Source organism: Chiroxiphia lanceolata, chromosome 1 (genome assembly GCF_009829145.1).
Source record: "Chiroxiphia lanceolata isolate bChiLan1 chromosome 1, bChiLan1.pri, whole genome shotgun sequence".
Taxonomy (NCBI): Eukaryota; Metazoa; Chordata; class Aves; order Passeriformes; family Pipridae; genus Chiroxiphia; species Chiroxiphia lanceolata.
Window position 1 is genome coordinate 114,769,192 of NC_045637.1, and position 20,502 is coordinate 114,789,693.

The following is a 20,502-nucleotide window of genomic DNA, read 5'->3' on the forward strand; positions in this document are numbered from 1 at the left end:
CTATATTTGCACATTGCTATTACTTTCATTGTTTTATTTAGGGTTGCACCCAAAGCTGTGGTTAGGTCCTTTGCAGGAGAACCAGATTCTGGAGGATTCCACTTTCCCTAGAGCTCATGGGGACACAGAAAATACATGCCTAAAGAAAAAGAAGACCTTTTGAGATCTCTGTCAGATCAACATCTTTTAAAAATTAGGCTGAAAACATTCTATCTTTCCTGTCTGTGTTTGTAACGAGACAAATATAAAAACCTCTGACGCAGTTGCAAAGATTCTAAGAAATTCCTTCTCTAGTGAACATATTTTTAAAAATTAAAGTCTTTTCAGTTTTAACAGAAATCTAACAGCAGCATTTGTCACACAAATAATTCTGGGAAGTTACCAAATACTTGGAATGAAGGACATGGCATGCTGCATAGCCCAGAGCTCTTGTCGATGCTTGTTTGGAATGGTATGAGAAAGTCTAGCAGCTGAACACAATGACATTTTTGTTTTCGTGCTGATAATATTCAATAGCTTTGCCACCAAAGTTGGCCTGCCACTTCCCCTTGCACAGAAATAGCAGGAATGCACTAAGGTTTTAGCCATTAGCTGGAAGCACTGCCCAGGTTATTCTTATTGGGGGGGGGGGGGCTGTTGATGAAGTATAGCTGATATTGTTTCCTTTCAGCAGAGCTCTAGGACAATGTATTTCTCAAACAGAGCAGAACGCTATCTGCGTCATACCTTTAAGAAAAAAGTTAGAGAAACATTTCTGCTACACAAATGTCAGAACATGAACAGTGTGTCTCTGTCTTCTCCCAAAAACTGGTGACTCCTAAGGAGTATAAACCACACAGTTTATTGGTTCTGCTTCCCCACTGCTACCATCAATTCCCAAAGGACATAAGATCAGAAAGACGCACTGAACCTGACACCATGGAATTTAGGAGAACAAATACCAAAAATGCAGACAAATCTAAAACACATGGATGAGCTTCAAAACAGAGGAAACAAAGATAACCAGAACTTTCATTTCCACTAAAAAACCCCCACCACAATGACTCAAAGGACAGCAGTGAAGCAACCTTTGTCAAACCAAGAGAGTTCAAGCAGCCACTGTAAAGCAGAAACCAAGCATCAGAATTTTACAGGATGCCTTGAGGGGCTGGAAAATTCAGACTGGTGAGAGATCCACCATCATGAGAGTCCTTTCACAGAGCAACAACCACATTATAAAAACAGGTATTTGTCTCACAGACATATATTGTGCATAGCCTGTCTGTCCTCTGGACAGTTTTCGGCCATGAGCATTTTCACTCTTAAATGGTTACACCAATAGCCTCATGGATGGATGGTGATGCCAGGGTTGAATGGCTGCACAGAAAATATGCTGGAGAAGCGGAGAAAGAAAGAGTACAAGGAAAGATGGGAAACACGCACATCTCAGAACAGGTCAGAAGCAGCTCATTAAGTGTGTTGCCCTCTTTCCATCTCAACACCTCTCCTGTTATGACCTTGCTGTTACGATCATGCCCTTCACACTGTTACACAGAAGACTCAATATTTCTGAGTTCTTTTATTTGTTTTGAGGTTTCCCTCTTTTTTTTCTCCCCACAAAGACTTTAATTAAAATTCATCAGTAGAAATGTTTTTAGCACAAGTGTCTGAGAATGCTGCCTCCTTCCCTATCTTCCATTAAATCAGGTTCATCCAACTTGAAAGGAGATGAGAAACTCTCACTGACACATTGTCACACTCCAGTGAAAAGACAGGCACATTCAAAACAGAGAAGAGTGCAGGTGCTCATTTATTACTTTACATAGATTATTTTTCTGCCTTTCTTCCTGACAATGGGGAACGTTAACATCCCAGACAGAGCTCCCTGTAGTCCTGTGGGCATTTGCTGACCTAGAGTTTTGTTTTCCCTGATGAAAGAGGCAAGGTAAGAAGAGGACTGGTTCACTGCCTACCGGGGCAGCTTCGACGTTTGTTTTTAAAACTGGAAGACATTTGGAGATTATTTCAATGGGAATTAATATACGAATAATTTTTCAATAATATCAGGTAAAGGAGAAAAAACCTGTGTACGTCCATGTCCATATTTACACACTGCAAATATGCAATATTTATATAACTGAGTGCAAAACTGCAAATCAACTTATTTCAGAAACCAACTCCACAAGGTTTCTAATAGCATTATTAAGCATTCTCACTATGAACATGTCTTCAATGAAAGAATTAACAAATCATGTCCATGACTTCAGGTTCCTGCTTTTATGCCTACTTTGTGCATCCTTAACCTTCACGATTTGGCTTCTGATCAAAGGCATTTTGACTTAGAAGTATTAATCTTCTTTTTTCTTTCCTGCTCCTCTTAATAAACCTTTCCTAAAAGTCCATGATACGAAGAACTTGATAAGGATATAGATTTCTCCAAGCCAACTCATCAGTGTGTTTTGAAATGTGTCTGTACACACACACATTCACAAATAAGAGGAACATGCTCATACAGTCCTCTCCTTGCTTTGTATCAGAGTGTTTAGTCCAACAGGATACCTTTGCTGTGCTTGGCCTCACAGTACACCCTTCTTTAGACTTCTGGTTTTAGTTGGAATAACAAAGAAAATCCAGGGGGGAGGCAGGGAAAGTTGGTGTTTTGGTTTTTTTCCCCTCAAGTCTGGGCATTTCTTTGGTTCCCATGAAGACTGACCTCTTCAGCATATTTCAGAGCCATTCACAGTTCTCATATTACTAGGATACACCCAACCAAAATATCCATCAAGATTTTAAGCAGGAACTATTCAGTATGATTCCACACGGTTCCTATATGAGTTAATCCCACTGAACGAGCGCTCTCTCCTTCACGCCCTCTCAGTCCCTGCTATATCACACAGTGATGGTGTCAACTGATATAAATTACAGAAGAGACGTAGGTTTGGGTTCTGTTTGAATTAATATTGAAGCCAGAGTGCATCTTGCTTTAATATACACAAGACTACAGAACACAGTAAATTCTTTTACGTATTGAAAGATTATTTCTTAAAAATACAGGAGTAGAGGGCCTAACACTACTGCTACGTAAGTCTCAGATAGTTTGGAGTTTGTTTTCACTGGGGTCAGGATGAGAACATGAGTTTATACTGGCTATAAATTTTGTCTGACTTCACTGTGGAACAATGTATTTACTACAGGGATTCTTTTGGTTTTTTTGATTTTGAGCTCACTTTGGAGATTGTATTTTGATTAACCCTTATTTTATTTATAGTTCATAGTAATTACTGTTGATTAATAATTTAAGGTAAAAAAAAAAAGTAATGGAAGGAATCTTCTCCCAAACCTTCATTTCATCAGTTTTCATATAACATAGACTTGTTATTTTCACAAAATAGAAGGAAAATAAAAATATTCAGGAATATACAGCTCTTGTTGCCTTAATATGTAGCAGGAAAGACCATAAGGAACTTGCAATAAGGTTTGGTCTAATAGAAGTGTTGTGTTGTTGCAGCTTTTGACAAGAAAACCTGTCCCGAAAGTCACCTTGAACCGCTCTGAAACTTCCATGAACTCAGTCTTTTCTGTGGGGGCAAAGAAATGCACACAGTTCATTTCAAAAATAGTCTAGGATTTAAGTAAATTAATGTATGACTTTTCAATTAATAACCTTGGTTACATTATCCTTGGGACTAGCCTTTTAATAGAATCTAAACAGTGGCAGCCTGAATATTTATTCAGATGTTCCACGAGACAAAACCAAGGACATTCAGAACCAAATGAGAGGCTAAAATCTCACATTTGATAACTTGCCAAGGAGTCAACTGAGATACCTTCAAAAAAAAAACCAAAAACCAAAAAACCCAAACAAAAAACAACAACAAGAACAAAGAAAAAAACCACACACAAAAAAATCCAAAACCAAACCAATGAAACGACCACCCCCACTAACCCAAAACAAACCCAAAACCTTGAGTAATCAGCACAAAAATATGGATCTAGAGGTTATTTAAAGAAAGTAGCATTCATGGCAATCATTATTCAATAGGGATTTCCCATACCTGGAAAACCATTTATCTGTGAGATTCTATCTATCTTGTCTTCCTCAAGAGTCAGCCTGAGCAACAAAGAGACTTGCTGCTCCTTAGGTTTAGATATTTTTACTGTTGCTGTTTTAATTAAGGCCTTTACTTTTACCCTGGAACACAATGAAGTCACAATGATTGAATCAAGATGGACAGGGATTATCTTTTGAATACATGTCAGTGTATTAATTGTGCATTGCAGAAGGTTTGGTTTTTAGTCAAATGTTGGGGATTTAAAGCTAAATTTTCTCCTGAAAAAATTACTGGGGGAAGGGAAGAGATATTTTATATCTCTTTTCCCAAATTTCCCGTCCCTTTTCCAAAACTTATTTTTACCTTTTAAAATATTTGGAGCCTAAATCTTCGTCAGTGCAAAACCATAAGAACAGACAGAAAGACCAAAATCTTGAGAGACAGACTGTGAGTTTTTTTAATTAAATATGTTTCAAAGTAATAAAGCTCAAATGTTTAGTCTGTGCATGAGAATTCTTTCAAACTATCTCCATCGAGATGTAGTTAGGAAGAATGGGATGTGTCCAGTATACTAACAATGGACTAAGCCATCTGTGTATGTTTTGAAGAGAATCTTGGAATGCTTCTGGATGAAATATAACACAATGCATGAAAATTAGAGTGACAGATTAGAACATTTCAAAGGTAATAATTTATATTTTGCTAGTACAGTGACACAATATGCAATTTTTTCTGTCTATAATATTACATTTAAAGGTTGACTATCTTCACTTTTGATTAAAAGTATATTTTGACTGGGAAGATATACTTATAATGGTGCATACCACTGCACCAGCAAAGACTCCGTACTTCAGAGAAAAAAAAAAGCTAATTATGTGATATTTAATATTATTTACATGAAATATTTAAATATTTATATTTTAGACTAATATGTTCTGATGATCAATATGATCACAGAGGAGTGTAAAGCCTCTTTTTAAAAAAACTTCAGAAAGGGTTAAGAGAGGCCAAGGTCCGGTTTTGGAAGTTTCTTTACTCAGTGTTTATGAAAATCCAAAAGACAACACATACATAAAAGAGCAACAGATTCTTGCTTGCTAAACACCCTTACTCATTCTTTTTAGATGTAACTTTTGACTGAGTTGTTGCATAGAGTCCCAAATGGTACAGTGCAGCCTAGCAGTTTTCTGCTGCAAAAGGGAGTTTGATGAAACTTTGCTGGACACACGTTAAAGCAAGTACTGAGGATCAGAACCACATAAAAAAAAATCTTCCAGTAGCAATTTTTTTTTTTCATTTACTCAGCTACTGTACAGCCTATGATGACTTGTTTTCCTTTAGTCATATGAACAGTTTGACAGATTACTGTGACAAGGTTACTCTCAAATTGATAAAAGGTTTGATAGTGTCAGAACATTTGTCAGAAATGTCTCACATCACGTGTAATGGACTCTGCACTTCAAGCATCAATGGTATTCCAGTCTGTTTTCTATTTAGTGTGCAACACACACCACACAAAAACACACAACAGAAAGACAGAAAACCAGGCAGGATTCACCAAAAGAGCCCTATACTTTATCAAACAATTCTGATTAAAGGGTTTCTCTTCCACAACCCACCTGGCAAAATGCAATTAAATTAAAAACTTTACACGTGACTTAGAGGGTGGCCTCCTTACAAGAATAAACCTGGAAATGGGATGGGCTATGATAAATGTGTGTAACCATAAGAATTTCCAGCATTTCCTGTACTTCTGAAAGAGAAATATTGTGGCTTTAGAAGATTATTCCTCGGACCTGCCAAATGTCAGATATTACAAGTGACAGTTGTACTACTGGCAGCCTTGTCCCATGCTAGAGCAGAGGAAATGGGTTCAGAGGGGCTCATTTTAGGCACTGGCAGCTAGCCTAGGGGAACCAATGTGCTAGACATCAGCTAGCTTTGGTGAATACAGTTCCACAAAAAGCTTGTACTGCAAAATAATATGATTTATGGATTAGAAGTACGGTTTTCATTTCACATCTTGTAGCAAATTATGCTAATACTTCTATGCAGGAAGCTTAAGAGACAGCACCTTCTGCTTGTTTGTGAATACCTGTTCACAAATCTTTAAGACATGGTGAGCCCCCAGCCACATAAGGTAGGAGAGAACTCACAGAAGACAATCTTTCTGAACAGATAAATCTATGTCTTGTTCATATAGCAGCAGATTGCTAGTTTTGGTTTTAGTGGTAGAGTGGGGGGAGAGGGAGGGTTTGGGGTTTTTCTTTGTTTTGGTTTGGGTTTTTTTGGGAGGGGGCAGGGGGAAAGATAAGGGGTTTGGACCTTTATCCACTTCTACTGTGTAACCACATGCAAAGGTAAAGAAAATGTCTTGCAAAACATTACTCAGAATCTACATGCTGCCAGGACAAATTCTTGCATTTTCAGATATTTAAGTTTCCCTATATTGCCCTTCGCTTCTGCTTTGATAAATTCTTTTAATATTCTGAAAAAAAGGACAGAAGAACTATCTTGTTTCTCCTTGCTGACATTCAGCAAAACGAATGTCAGCGTTTTTCTTAAAGAGCATCTGTTCACACAGGAATCTCATGATAGCAAGACAAAGTCCCCTAATCATAGACCAGATTAAGTTTAGTGGAGCACATTCAAAATTTTGCCACAGTGCCAAAAGGAAGCTCTCAGATACTTGATGCGCACTTCCCATAAGCAGACAAGGGGTAGGGACGTGCTCCCTGAACTTCATGATTTAAGTATCACTCCTCACACCGTGACTTGAGCACCAGGCACCAAAGTTGTGAGGCTCCTTTAGGAATAACTAGTTCAGTCCTGATCAGCTGAAAGCATTTGTGTGAACTTGGGAAGAGTCAGACTGCAAGAAGATTATAGTAAAAGGGCTTTTTGAAAGTCAGTAGACTACAATCAGTTTATACATACTGAGGATCCGGTCCTTGAACTGGTATTATCTGTGACTGTCACATGTGGAAAGTGTCAATGAATGTAGTTTGTACAAATGTCAGACAGGTACACTCACAATTCAACTTGCATGAAATATGAAACATCACCAGCACTCTATACTCCTGTGAACAGTGAGTCAGTTCTACCTGCAGTAGCTTTTACAGGAGAAAGTCACAGAGGAAAAGAGTTTCAAGCTACCATAATTTTACTAAAATCCAGGTATCACTTCAGTAGGGCTGCTAGCTCCACTCCTGGCAAGTCATGTCCACATAAAGCATACTCAGAGAAGTCTTTAAGGATTTTTGATCAAAATCAGGAAAGGCAGAATGATATAAAATTGTAACAACCCATTAAATTGATACTGCTATTACAAGCTTCAAAACAACACTCATTTGGATTCAAGTCAGTAGATCAGCCCCAGACTGTTCCTTGCTTTACCAAACTTCATCTATTGATCCCTATTTGAAAGCCTGATTTGTAATGACAAATAGTAGAGATGCTGTTGTCTTTTGGAACAGATGATTCTACGCCAAAAACACCACAGTTCTGCATCATACAAGGGTGGATCTTTATTTTTCAAATATCTCCCTCCTCTTATTATAACACAAAAAAGTGTATTATCCTAAACTCCAGCCAGGTGATCTCTGGTTGGAATTTCAAATCGGATTAGTCCCATCCTACATGACATCAATACTAATCAAGACCTTGGAAATCCAATCAGGTTCTCATTTTTACCTATATTGCCCACAACATTCAGTTGAGTGAAGGATAGAAGGGTGCAGTGTTTTAGGATGTAGTTCTTTTGATGATACATGAGGAGCAGAGCACTTTTTGCTGTCTCTTTGGTTTCAACAGGAATAAAACACAGTAAAACTGATATTTATCAGGACAATCTGTAAATATGACTTCAGATAAACAGGAGGGTAGAAGGTGCTACTTTCTACATCACTATTTTTCAGGGGAACTGCAGTTAGTTAGCTGTTCATTAGACGGCTACAAGACCACCGTCAGTGGGTTTTATACTTCTCAGTCTTTGAGCCCAGCAACATGTGACATGGCAACCATAAAATGTGATAGATTCGGGGAGGAACACCCATATTTTGTTGTGCATCAGGTTATGATTCACAGATCATTATAACTATAAAATTTGTCATTAGAGAGTTTTTTCTGTCATGCAGATTCTCCTGTTAACATAAGAAATCAACCAGATTAGAATAAACAGAAGTCACTGTGAAGGCCCTCACCTCCCTATTCCCCTAAACTCTTTACCTGAAGGTTTTCAACAGCCATTAATTAGCCATTCAAACTAAAGGAATAACACTTAACTTTCAAGTGTAGGAGGCTTCTGATGTCTTTTTGTGGCCACACATAAGTGTAAGCTGAAAGGCGAGCTTTGACATCTTCCTACCCAAAGAACACTGAGTATTTTAAGTGCACTTACGGCTGGCACAGCTTGATAAGGTCCTGGTCAGTGGTGCCGGGTGGAAGGCCTCGAATGTACAGGTTGGTTTTACTCAACTGCTCTCCGCTGCTGTTGTTGCTGCTGTTGTTGCTGCTGTTTGTGCTGGGGCTGGGAGGAGCCATGGGGTGGGGAGCTGGTGCATAGGACTGCTGGAAACAGATCAAAACAAAAATGCTGTTACTGTAAAAGGCAAAAGCATGACAGACACATGTGGTTTACCTTGGTAACTCCAGAACTATGCTACGCTTGGCCTACCTTCCCTGACCACCTCCACCTGCCCGCTCCTAAGGCACCTGCACCCACTCCCAGTCAGCAATGCCTTTCAAAATGCAAAACAGGACCTACATTTTGGGTTTAGCCATGGCTATGAAGTGCATTATTTTACTATTTTTTTTCTAATTGGGAATTAAAGTAGCTAGATTATAAGCCTATTTTATCTAGATTACAAAATAAAGCTCTGAAATGACAGATACTCAGGGAGTAACCTGTATTAAAGAAAAGTTAAACACAATTCGCTCTAAGAGTACTCTAAGACACAAATAAGAATATGTAGCTATAGGTAGAGAAGCTGATGCCAGAAGCCTACTTAGTCTTTTCTAAACATGAGGAGCACCCAGCACATGAACAGTCAGGTGGCAGAGAGCTGTCTAGCTAAGAGAGAAAAAAATCCAAAGCAGTCTGAAAAGACTCTGCCGTTACAGATGTCTTTCGCAACAGAGAAACAGGGTTTGGAAAACACGATCAGGCTAAGACCTTCTGCTCTGAAAACCTTACCCACTTCTGAACAACCACAAACCACACTCAACAACTGAGAAATACCTCTTAAAAAAGGAGGTTTTCTCACAGGGAGAACAACACTCTCCCCTCCCCCCTGCTCCCTGGTAAAATACACGTTATGAAGAAAGGCACACAAATGCTATAAAAATTACCTAAACATCTCTGATCTGAGACAAAATTAGGGAATTTTAGTTGCTGCAACCACCCCCAGTGCCCTGACCACCAGAGTATTTATTCACAGTACAGAGTGCTTGCCAGGAGAATGGATGAATGGTTGGAAGTAGGAGGCTATCCTGTCACCACTGTGACCTATGCAGAAAAACTGAGCTCTAGCGGTGAATTTATAGGAACTGGGGGATGCTGAGGGCCAAGCCCTAGACAGGCAGCCAAGGGAATGGAGTCAGAGCTCTAGGAATGTAACCATCTGCTGAGAGGGGGGAAATCCCATTTCCACAAGTTGATCAGCATATTCTGCTTGCTTTATGTGTGGTGACAACAGCAGGTAAATGTTGGGCCAATGCTAAGTTAACCGTGCTATGCTAATGGACTAATAAAGGTAAAACATCTGCAATTTTCATTATAGTAGCAATAACACTTAAGTGACTCCTAATATGCTCATTCTGCATTTAGGCCTTGAACAGAGAAAATATTTAAGTCTGTGAGTATTTCTGATCATGCTAATCAACTGCCCCTTTAATTTCAGTGGCCCTATTTTAGTGTTTATAATTATGCACACACAAAATCACAGTCTTGATAGTTGGATATTTTTAAATTAGTAGGTCTAAACTCTTTCAAACAAGTCCCATTATTTAGAAGAACCAAAAAAAAGTTGGAGAACATAAGGGGAGTATCAGTGACAGGTGAAGCTCAGAGGTTTTGATGAAATGAAACACCACACTTGCAGTGATGCCTTTCCTGCTGCCTTCTCCTTCCTTGTTTCTCCCATTTAAACAATGAGAGGGGGACACAGCATCAAGTGTCAAGACATCAGAATTCTTCTGCAATCTCACCTGGTTGTAATGTGACTCAAGTAGGAGCCATTAAAAGGAGAAAACACTTCAATAGTGTGATCATCATGCTAGCAAGTAGTGGCATTCACTCTCTTCTACAGTAAAAGAGAAAGGACAATGAGCTGCCTTCCCCAAGTCTCTGCATAGATAGTTTTGCTGACAAGCAAAAGCACTTAATGCATACAGATCATATTTCCCTGCACACACACTTTATCACTGGGTAATCCCCACCCACCTGAGCTTCAATGTCATTCCCAGAAATAGAGAGCTGAAGCAGCAGTCCTGAGTACCAGCACAGGGAACTGCCTCAACTGAGTACCAGTGATGGAGACACATCCTGGAAATCAGCTCCATGCCACAGCCATGGCCCAGCTGGATAGCACTGCAGGCAATAGTAACCTCTATTAAATACATAGGCACCCAGACCTTCAAACATCCTGGCTGAAGCATAGTTAAATCTCTGTGCACTGCAAGGCCATGGAAGAGGTAGATATGACTGTATAATACGTTTGGATTTAATATATCAGGAGCTCAGGAAATATCCCATGGTAATCTTGCATATTTTGAGCATTCCTAAGCTAATATAAATAAATAAATAAAGGTCAATGTGACACTCTTCCTGCTTTCCCCTACACCTCTAAGTTTACCATACATAATGAATCGACGCAAATGATGTAAAGCAATGAAAGATTTTTCCATAAGCCAATAAAGTTGTATGTACTTTAATTATTAATCGATATTATTATATATGTCTTAGCCAGGGATAATGAGTAAATGTCCTATTCTCACATCAACCTAATAAGCAAGAAAAAAAAAGTGGAAATATACCTTTGAAATACAAAGAGCAACTTTCATTCTATTATAAGATCTTTATCCTCACACAGAGGAGAGCACTGGGAGCCTAATTCTAATTTAAACTTAAGACATTTTATCCCTCTCAAACAGCTGAAAAGGGATGCAGAAGTGAACATGAATTACAGTTACACCAATTTTAAGGCCACAGCTATTAAAAAAAAAAGTCCTCAGTATACAGAGAGAATGAGGCCATAGGACAGGTTGTCTTCCAAGTAAGAGCTGCTCAGACAACAGGTACACATGGATGCCTGGATTCACAGGAGCATCCTGGGAGACGCTTTAAGGATGGGCAGAGAGGCAGCTGCAACTCCAGTTTGGAGGATTCTGATCTTCTCAGCCCAGCAAACCCTGCTATACTCCAAACCCTCTTCACTAATAAATCTCAGCCACAGCAGCCCACAGTAATTTCCATGCATATCCAATACCCCAGAATACCATCCGCAGAAAGATTACAAAATTGCCTGTACTGAGGTTGATGACATCTTCTGGTCAGTTGCCAGACTAAAAGCTTCAGGTTAGAAGAAAGCTTTGGATTCTTGTTTCCTGAGCTGATGAGTGTATGACTGATGGCAGAAGTATGCATTTTGCCTCCAAATGAGCAAAGGGTCTGGTTTGTTAATCTCCACATAATAACTGGAGTGAAAGAAATTAATGGCAACCTGATGATGATCCCAGATATGGACCACTTGCTACAGGATCCTGGATGATGCTGAAGCAGGGCACTGCCTGGGGAGCCACCTGTGCACACGACAGCAGGAAATTTGTGCCTTGTTCTGACATTGGACCTCTCCGTGGCTGGGGGCAAAGCGCTTAACTTCTCTACCACAAGACCATAAGGAGCACCGCTGTCAAGACTGGCTCAAAACACCCCAATACCAGCTGTAGAAATCTGGGAAAGAGGTTTTGCCAGCACAATCAAGCACAGGACCTGCAGATCTAGAAAAAAAAGTATTAGGCAAAATCTATGTGTTTCACTTCAAAAGGAAGCTGGAATTCAGAGCTGGTTTTGCCATTAATTTTTCAAATAACCAATACAACCAACTAATTTTTCAATTCTCATGCTTCATTATTCAGTGGGGAACGTGTGGGGAGTGAACTGGTTTGTAGATCATTCCAAGCAGCTTATTAATGTAGCATGGATGGCTAAATAGGATTTGTTTTCACCTTTGAAAAATGAATGAAATTTCTTCTTTTACATTATTTAAAAGTGAGAAAATAATGTGCTTAATTCTTATCCAGTCTCAGGAACACACCCTTGTGCTTAAACCCTGCAGTTCAGCCCTCTGAAACTAAGTGTCCCGTGGAAGTGAACGAATAATGAGATACCTTGGTCTTTCTAACTAAATAGTCCAGAAATGCTGAACCAGAATCCTCTTGGATACTAAACGAACAATGCTCCTCCTCCCAATATCCAACCTCCTTACACAAGAACAGTATTTATCTTCCCATGGCAACCAACTACTCTTTTGTAGTTTTTCACTTGTTGCAAGTTTAGGCTAAAGCATTTTTCTTTCAAAGCAAAACACTACTTTAAAAGACAAATTTCAAATATCTTTCACATACAATTCCTTTTGGACGGGAATCACAGGTCCTAGATGCCAAGTTGTAGAGTCTGCTTTATTAGCAGCAGCTGGCTCCTTGGCAGGCTTCTGAGGTGGCTGGGCTTGTGGTTTTGGAGTAGCCTCTGAGCCTAGGATGCAGCTGGACAGCTATGCTAATGGACCAGCCAATTTGTTTGTAGTCACCTTTGGCTATCCCAAATTTGTACTCTTTTATCCACTCAAAAGGAAGGTCTTGGAAAGATTCCCCATTAACACTGATATGCTGACTTTTCCTATCATAGTGCATATTTTATATTAAAAAATTAATACGATACACAGTCCTGCATTGAAACATGTGTTATTCAAGCAATTGTGAACACACACTATCCATTTCACTCTGAACGGAGTGTTTTCCAGCTGCTAGATTCATCTTGCTTAGTGCCCAATTGCTACCCAATTCCCTTAGCTCCTGATGGAGAAAGTAAATACAAAGACAAAGTAAATACAAATAAATTGTGCAAATATCAGTTTACAGCTCACATTAGCAAAACACTGTTCTCTCTACACCTCAACTGTACAAAGATGTAATTTTTGTGACCTGGAGGGTTCTTACTGGCCAATTATACAAACAATGAGAGGATGCCACCAACTTTCAGCCTGTTGATGGGATTTTGGAGCTGACTGAATAGAAAATCCTGTATTAAGCAAAAGGCAGTCATCACAGTAGAAGAGAAAACAGAGTGGTAGGGAAAATATAATAAAAAGAACTAGATAAAAGTCACAACTCTTCTGCCTTTAGTTTGCTTCCTTGGTGAGAAACAGCACCAGAAGGTAAGCTGTATTTCTCATCCATAGACAGGTGGAATAGAAAAGTGAATAAAAGATGAACATTGAAATGGGCAACACAAAAACCTCATGTATTTTCGAAAGGCTGCAGTCAAGGGAGCTCGAATCATAATTTTCTTCCTGAGTTTGTAGGGCATTCCCTGGTCTTGCAGAATCCAGCCATGACTATTGTCTATCTCCCATCTGGCCAACGAAGGCTGGGAAGACAGAGCTTCTTTTGAATGCTTCCCCAGATAGTCAGGTCTTTCCCTAGGCATCCAGCAGAAAATAAACAGATGTAAAAGTGCACATATTTTCTAACCCCTCTGCACAGTACCAAAGCTTCCTAGACTGTTTCTGTAGAAGCAACAACCCACAGCTTGGCAACATTTTCTATTTGTAAAGGAATGACATGTGAAAACGTAAGTAAACTCAGAAGATGAAGACAGACAATAAGGTTCAAAGTCTGTTCCATCACAGTTCTTTCAATCAAGAAAACCAGAACACACCTCAAGAGGGTTTTGATTTCTCTGAATCCCTTCCAAGGCCTTTAAAAGTGATTTGCTGGATACAAGAAGCCCAGTGAGTCAGAGCCGCCAGGTTACACTCTTTGTACTGCAAAATCACTGTGCTACCCCAAGCAAGTCATTTAGATTCCTTACATCTCAGTTTACTAATCTGTAATGATTCTTCTTTACCTTTTTAAGGCATATATAATGCTCTGTGATTACTGGATGAAAGACACTATTAAGGATTGCAATATTACTTAAAGATGGGAAAAATATTATTAAAGTCTAATTTAATAACTAGAACTATAACTAATTCTTTTGCAGATAAAAATCTTTTCTGTATACAGTGATTTTGCTATTCTTTATCTAAACTGAATGAATGAAACAATTTTAAAAAATAAATACCAATCCAATTAGTTGGCATTAATAATATTTTTATTTAAAAACAGAATTATGCATTCTGTGGTGGTGTTGCGATCTTACTTCTCGTACACATTGAACTTACTCTATTAGACATTATATCTTTAGTACATAGGAAAAAGGTGTAACTTTGTTTTGTTTACCCTTTCTTTCTTTTCACACGGAAAAAAAAAAGTCACTTGGGGAAAATGGCAATTATGAAGCAAAAGCCCAACCTGGTCCTCCTACAGGCACAATAGTCATCCAACAGTCAGATTAACAATGGGATTTGATGAGTCAGTAAGATACTTTGAGATCTTTGTTTCACAGACAAAGCTGTTGAAATTAGTAGGCTAAATACTCCTTACAATTCCCTTGAACCCAGCACAAAGCACTAGAGATCATAGAGCACAATCACAGAGCATAAGCTTAGGTACACTTTGGCTGAATTTTCTCTGCTCCAAAATACTTCTCTTCCAAGTCATGACTGCCCAGATTTTAGGATCTTATAAACACTTAGAACACTTACAGACCTGCCAGTAGGTCTCATTTTATAACTTTTCTTCATTAAAAACAACCAAGCAAAGATACAAAAAGCAACAGCAACTCACTCTTCTGGCTATCCTCAAGAGCACTGAGAGTTTAGCAATCGTTAGCCAGGGTCACCTGCACTAGAAGCCTGACAATCTTCTCACTGATCTTCTATTTACATTAGGACAGACTGAAATATGTTAATCCATACATCACTGCATAATCCCATCATTATCAATGAGAAATTTCTAAAGCAAATTGGTCAGGTGAAAAGCAGCTTATTTCGAAGTGTGATGAAGTTTAAGTAATAAAGTCGATTAAAGTATAAAACATTAAGAGAGATTGACAATCCTCTCATCTGAGGATGAACTAGCCCCAACAAAAAACAGTCCAATACAAGGGAACAGCACAGAGATGCAGAGTATCATTTGCAGATAGAGAATACCCCGGTCATTGCTGCCTCCATGACTTATGGTCACAAAATAGATGTAAGCTGCCAACACTCCAGCTCTTCAACCTCTCCTCCCTACATGTCGCTATATCAAAGATAGAACTCCTCAGCCCTCATAAGCAATTTTCTGTTTATCCATAGACCACCAGTAGCTCTGGACTAAGATATGGTAACTTCCCTGAATTTAGGGCTTCTCAGGTCCAGATAGGAGGGTAAAATATAGTCCTTAACACTAAAAAGCCAAAGACTAGCAATAAGAGCTATGTCACCAAATACATATTTTCCAGAGCAGAAAATAACCTTCACAGCCTAGTCTTCTCCCATTTATTTCATGGCAGGAGGCTCCCATGACGGACTATTCCTGAGGCATTATTTATTTCTCAGTAAGGGAGAAGAATTCTTTCTATAGATAACGTATTTTGGCACTTTGGCAAATCCATAAACAATAGCCTATATTCTTCGACATAAATTAGTGTTATTGCTTCATTATCCAATCCATGCATATTTTATTGATGTACTGAGACTAAATGTGAACAGAATCTAGATCTTTAAAATACTAAATCTGGGCAATCTGGACAATAAAACATTACAATTCATCTAATAAGAACATTTTAGAGCACAGATCAAAATATGACAGCAATTACTGCTTGTGATACACCTTTGCACTGAAAAAAAAGGAGGGAAAAATAATAAATTCTAGCAGAAATTATTGTTTGTGCTTACATTTTCACATATCCAGTTCTGGGGCTACAATAATGAGTTGTCGGTACGTTTGGAGGTTAAGAATAAAAATGCAGATCAAAATGCTGATACTTAACTTTCCAAATGCTTGCAGAAACAAACACATTTTTGGTTCTGAGAAACTAAATTTACTCTCTGGGTGTTTGTTTACATGTGGCAGACTAAAAACATCTTGGAAATGAGATGCAGGAGGCACGTGCTTCATTGTATTGCTTTTCTGCACACAGTCCACACATACCACAGTATCAACACTGGTTAGAGGACCTGCCCATAATAAAACCCCCACCACATAAAGCCGAACTTAGAGCACAAAACAAAACCAAAACATCGATATCATCTCTTTCCTCTCCACTTGAGAATTTGGTGAGCAGAGATCAGAAGCAGATGTGTTTTCATTTTGCAGAAAGAAAGCCCCACCAAAAAGATTTTTCAAAATCCAACCCAAATTTCCTCAGTTTGTCTTTCTTATGGAATAATTAAGCAGGAAACCTGCCACTGTTGCCATAAGCATTGGTGTAATGGAGGAATAAGGGGTGGCAGAGCTCCCCAGGAATGTCCCTCATCATCTCCCCATGTTACCACAACAATCTTCTGTAGATATGTATGAGGAAGCTCTGCCTCCTCCACCCAGTGCTATATAAAGATGAGTTGTGCCTCCTGTCCTGCGGCCAAAGGAATCCACAGAACGCAGTTTGGGAAAGGTTTTTCCCAAAGTCAACAACTTGACATCATCAGGACAGAACCAGGACATTTCATAACCACCAGAGATCATGTTTTCTTTGAGACCCCTTGAGCTACAGTAACACACCGGTCCTAGGCTGGGGGCCAGTGGGTGCCCACAGAAGATATGAGCCATCACAAACCTCACCACAGTTTTGCTTCCAATGCAAACTCATCCAGTAAGTTATCATAGCAAACAGTTTTTAAAAAAATTGTTCACGTAAGTCATAACAGTTTCTACCTAATTCCTCACTTAGGAAGAAGAGGAGACAACCAGCCTCATGAGACCAATGTATGCAATGTCATTTAAAGGACAGCTAGAAAGCCTTCCAACAGTAAACTGGTGGGGATAAGAATCTAATGGTAGTGGTTAGGATTAAGGTTTCAGTCTATAGACATAGTTGGCTAAGGTGGTGCTGGGCACCTTCACTCTTCTGACAACCCTGAATACCACACCAAAAAAAAAAGGGTAAGAGAGGCAGGGAAGCTAGGGTGGCCACATATAGGGCTCACCACTGGTAGCTGGGGCTGAAACCCCACGTTAAGAATCTCTCTGTCCCATTCTAGGTACTCTTCTACATTCTTAAAACAAGTTGTCTGTGTAAGAGAGTGAACTTCATAATGAAATCACCATTATACATGAGTCAGGACACTCTTCAGGCCCACTTAGATTGAAGTGAAGGAATAGGACTGTGCTAGCTTAATGTTGATGAGGTGAATTCTAGACCTTCTTCAGGTCAAAAGCAGATTTGAGCATCACATTACTGACATCCTAGGAGCACACAAAATGTTATGTACATGGGAATGTGAGATACATCATGAAGCATTTTGAGATTTAAGCACACTTTCAGCTAGTTTCAGTAAGTGCTTTAAATCATATGCTAAGGAAGATGAATAAACACTCTCCACTTTGTTACTGCAGACTCCGGTGCCATATCAAATCTCCATTTTCTCTAGATTACACATGGCAGACTTAAGACGTAGTATGGGAAATGCTGTTTAATTTTCTTTGATTTAACAAGCATCTTATATAACTTACATTTAAAATTTCTTTACAACAACAATCAAATCCACTGGAGGTAAAATTTACTAAATAAATGGAATAATTAATGCAAAAATAGAGAACTTCTTTATCCTATCTTTGGAATTTTCAGAAAAACCACTGATTTATTTACAGGCATTTCTATTTTTTTCCCTTAAAATTCAATTTTCTGTAAATTACATTGGTTTTGAGAATGAATTTACTTAAACACGCACTGAGTACAAAACCCTGACACTTATGTCTTTTTGGACCTATGAAATACAATATTTCCATATTTTTGTTTCCATTCATATTCTTACAAGGAAATCATACTTACCTTAAGCTAACTTGAAGCCTGAGCACTAAACTCTCAAGATACACCCTATATTCACACCAAATGCAGACTGAGGCAACTGATCAGCCCACCCACAAGCGGATTTGACCACCTGTCTAAGTTGATGCCACAGCAGTTACTGCTCAGCACACACTTTGTTGCAGTCCTGGGACCACAGAACAATTGAATTATGGAAGTCTCCTCCTAAATTATGTAATACTTAAAGCCGCTGTAAGAAGACAACTATTTCTCTGCAGCTAGTGAGATTCTGACATCTGTTTTTGCTAGAAGGCAAATAAAACCCATGAACTTTTCTTTGAAAAATAAAAACAACTTTAGAATGTTCATTTTGCTAAAAAGTCATTGAATCTGAATATGTACAAACTTGACCTTCTGGTTGGATACACAAAAGACTTGTCATTTTTTACACTGCAATTCAGTATTATTCAGCAAGTCATTTCCAGTCTAATTTCTACTTGTTTCTTCCATGTTTCCACCACCTCTGCTTTTAAGCACTTCTCAGAGTGGGAGAGGGGGAAATTGAAAAGGTCTAAATTTACTGTGGTATAAGTTCTCAGTTTCTTCCCATTTCTTCAACAACAGATTGTGCTACTGTGCTTGTCCAAAGTCTCAAATGTCATTTGACTCATGCACTCAGAAATGTTGACTCAGTTAAAATATCCAAACAAATCTAACTTTTGGTTTGGTAAAAGTAACCCCCTCACTTTTTTCTGATATGCTTAGAATGTCTCATAAGCAGTACAGAAATTTAATTTCATTATAACAACTTTCTTTTCTCAGTTCCCTAAAATCATCATTAGTTTCTGCTAAAAGTTGTGGCATGGTGAGCCAAGTATCTTGCTAACATACACAGATTCAGCTGAAGATGGATTGCCTAAACCATTTTAGGCCCTCTGACATGTGCTTTTTCCATACTGTGCATAACAATACAAAGAACCTGAACTTCTGTGCTCAGAGGTGAAGAGCCTTGCAATGTGGGGACTCAGTTGCTTTGTTATGGATCCGTGTAAAATGTAACAGACCACTAATTGGGATAATGAGGTACTCCTGTGGCAAGCAATAGGAATTCAGAGCAACAGGGTACATACACTAAATTCCTGAAACAAACCAGAAAGTTTAAAAAAAAAAAATAGAAGAGAGGTTCTAACACATCCATCTCTACTTAATACGTTTTTCATCCAAATTACATATTTCTTGATAAACAAAAGCTTAAATTTTCTTCTACACTGCAACATTGCCTGCAATCTTTTCTGTTAGCTTTCTGGCTTTTTGTCCTTTTAATATTCGTCATTAATGCATGATTTATTTTTTAAGTTGCCATTTTCTTCTCTGGAAAGAATATGTATTTGAAGTAATTTCAAATGTTAAATCAGGATAAGCAAGGGAAGAAAGAAAATCTCCTTAATACATTTTCTTAATAATGTTGTACCAAGGTTTATAATAGTAGCTTGAAGAATGACGGATTGTAACAATAAGGTTTATATTTCAAATCATATATATATAAATATCTTAAAGTCTTAATACCATTTAATACCACTGTTACAGATGCACATGCACAAAATGTTGTGCAAAAAAAAGGACTTGAAGTCTAAAATGAAAAATAATTTGCATTAAAATAAACACAACCCAGGATGAGGAAGAGTGACAACTGCAATACTTCTAACAAAATAATAATCAGATTGTATAGTAACACACTGTGTTACCAGCTAGAGCAGAAACTGGTTAGGAATATCAGGGCAATAAGATTGTCTATGGGCACATTGGCAGCAAAAGAAAGACTAAGGAATACATTTGTCCACGGCTAAATAGCGCAGGGGATGAGTGATAAGGGACAGATGGAGGCACCCAGTGCTTTCTTTGCCTCAGTCTCCACTGGCAAGGGCTGCTGACAAGTCTCTCAGTTGTCTCCACTAGTAGTTGGGCCTGGGGTGAGAACTGCTGCCCAAGAAGAGAAGCATTACGTTAGAAACTACTTCAGGAAGCCAGTCAGAGGTTACCGAACACCAACTGCAAGGGAGACAGCTGGCGTCACCCAGAGGCTGTTCTCTGTTGTCTCTGAAAGGCCATGGCAACTGGAGGCCATCAGGATATTCCTGATGACTGGAAAAAAGGCAAACATTACACCTATCTTCAGAAAAGGGAAGATCTGGGGGTAAGCAGGCTGGCCACAGCCTGGCAAAACTAAAGAGAAAAGTCTCACAGGCACTGTGTCTAAGTTCACGAGGGACGAGGTTGCCAAGTGCAACCAGCACGGATGAGCAAGGGCAAACAAGACTTGGTCAACTTGCTCACCTTCTGTGTTGAGACAACCAGCTC

General features: G+C 38.8%; 1 protein-coding gene across 4 annotated transcripts in view; it reads right to left on the bottom strand.

The window, feature by feature from the left end:
• RBMS3 (RNA binding motif single stranded interacting protein 3) overlaps positions 1–20,502 on the bottom strand; it is a 705,062-nt gene that overhangs the window by 338,826 nt on the left and 345,734 nt on the right. For 3 of the 4 annotated variants that reach the window (XM_032683778.1, XM_032683761.1, XM_032683770.1), the window contains one exon: positions 8,431–8,600. In XM_032683778.1, coding sequence (XP_032539669.1) covers positions 8,431–8,600 — 170 coding nt within the window. The remainder of the gene's footprint in view (positions 1–8,430; positions 8,601–20,502) is intronic. The other variant, XM_032683783.1, reaches the window with a different exon arrangement.